Source organism: Malus sylvestris, chromosome 13 (assembly GCF_916048215.2).
Source record: "Malus sylvestris chromosome 13, drMalSylv7.2, whole genome shotgun sequence".
Classification (NCBI taxonomy): domain Eukaryota; kingdom Viridiplantae; phylum Streptophyta; class Magnoliopsida; order Rosales; family Rosaceae; genus Malus; species Malus sylvestris.
Window position 1 is genome coordinate 14,322,069 of NC_062272.1, and position 2,056 is coordinate 14,324,124.

General features: G+C 44.9%; 1 protein-coding gene across 1 annotated transcript; it reads right to left on the bottom strand.

Annotated features, from left to right (window-relative positions):
- On the bottom strand, positions 1 to 1,241 carry LOC126596822 (guanylate kinase 2, chloroplastic/mitochondrial-like). The gene has a single exon (XM_050263478.1). The coding sequence runs from the start codon at positions 1,164 to 1,166 to the stop codon at positions 285 to 287; it is 882 nt and encodes a 293-aa protein (XP_050119435.1). The 5' UTR covers positions 1,167 to 1,241; the 3' UTR covers positions 1 to 284.
- Positions 1,242 to 2,056: the final 815 nt, after the last annotated feature.

Genomic DNA, 2,056 nt, shown 5'->3' on the forward strand with positions numbered 1-2,056 from the left:
TTAATAAAGATAACTTCGATAAAGATAATAGCTTGCTTCCAATTTCTTGAACAGCACATTGTGATTCTGTGAACTGCAACTACTTAAAGCAGTTGATTTTCCTAGGTTCTAAAATTCACATTCAAATTGTTACAAAATAAACAACTTCCTATAAACCATTAGAACTTGGATCATAGCGTGCGTTCTGCCACACGCGAAACTAATCCATTCAAATTGAACAATTTATAACTAAAATTAAACTCGTAAAACACAAATTCGACCCGCTACCACATTTACCTCCACAGCTATATCACAGAACTCTTCTGCTGCACCTTAGCTTTCTCCGCGTCGATAATGGACTCCACCAACTTCACCGCATTGTCCAACCTCCCCTCCGCATTCACTACCACATAATCGAAATTCTTAACGTGCTTCACCTCCTCCCTAGCCGTCGCAACCCTCACAAGAAGCGACTCCTTCGTCTCGGTTTTCCGGTCAATCAGCCTCTCCACAAGCTTGGCCTCACTCTCCGCCATCAAAAATACGAAAACAGCCGAGTTCCCAAGAATCTTCCTCAGAGTATGAGCACCCTGGATGTCGACTCTCAAAACGATGTCGTACCCTTTCCCCAATTCATCCCTAATCTGCTGTTTGGGAATCCCCTTGTAGTCTCCATACACCAGCGCGTACTCCAGAAGCTCGTTCCTCTCCACCATTGTCAAAAACTCGTCTTTGCTCACAAAGTAATAATCTTTGCCGTGAACTTCGCCGGGACGCATTGCGCGGGTCGTCGCCGTTACCACGAAATGCAAGTTCTCGTTGGAATCCTTGAGCTTTTTTATGACGGCGTCCTTCCCGACGCCGCTGGGGCCGCTGATGACGATAATTAGGGGGATTGGGCTGGGCCAGAGCGGCTCGGAGCTGAAGGCCGATCCCAGAGAGGACTCCAGAGCGCGGAGGAGCTCGGAGCGGTCGGCTTTTTCGATGTGGGGAATGGGAACCGAACCGGGTCGACGGGCGTCGCCCATTTGGGAGGATAAGGGTCGGGTGTTGGAGGGAAGTGAGAGGGTGGGTTTTGGGTAGGGGCGGTGGAGGGAATTGGGGGATGGGAGGATTTTGGGGCGGAGGAGGAGGAGGGGAGGAGGGGAAGAGCGAGAGAGAGAGGAGGTGAGGAATCTGCGAAACATCGAGAGGGAGAGAGAGAAGGGAGGAAGGTAGATGGGGGTGCACTATATGAGGTTGGGGAAGCAGAGCATGGAATCGAAGCTCTGAGGTTAACGGTTAAAGTAGATATGATCCCTTTTTGGGCTGAGCCTAACCAACACCAACAAGGCTTGGGGCCTTGGGGCCTTCGAAAGGATGGCAGGCGGCGGCACCGTGCAATTTAAGGGTATGTATTGTGTAGAGAAAAGGAAATATACGGAAGATGTCCACTATCACCTGGTGTTTCAATTTAGTAAAATATGAAATTTATTGAAACGATATGCTACGATAGTGTAAATTCATCTATACAAGTTACTCTTGTTATACGAAGTTTAATGGATTTTAATAATGGGAGTTTTAACGAAAAGCCCACGGTACTGTTCACTTTAACGAAAAACCACATTTTTACACTAAAAAGTCAAACCTGCTACTATTCACTTTACCCTTTATTTTGTCCTTATCATTAAAACTCAAAGTTTTCAAACCCTTTTCATTAGTTTTCCTTTTAATAATTGCAAGTGGCTTGTAGTTAAAGTTGGTTAAGAACATTCGCTTATGCACTCGAGATCTTCTTTTTGAATCTCTCTTCTCGTAAGAGCAAGTCTACTCATTTTAGGAAGGCAAGGGTAAGGGCAAGGCATTGAAATTGTCCTTACTATTCACTATGAACAGTAATTGTCTTTGTGCAAGTCCACTCATTTTGGAAGAGTAAAAACGATTACTAGTACAACTATATTTTCAACCACTCTCATTGCGTCATGTGTCATTATCCATTAATGGCAAAGTAGTTATCAGAGGTAGCATTGAGGGGAAATGAAATGTGCGATCGCACAAGGCCCCAAATCCTCAAAAAAATTTCCATCTAAAATTTATA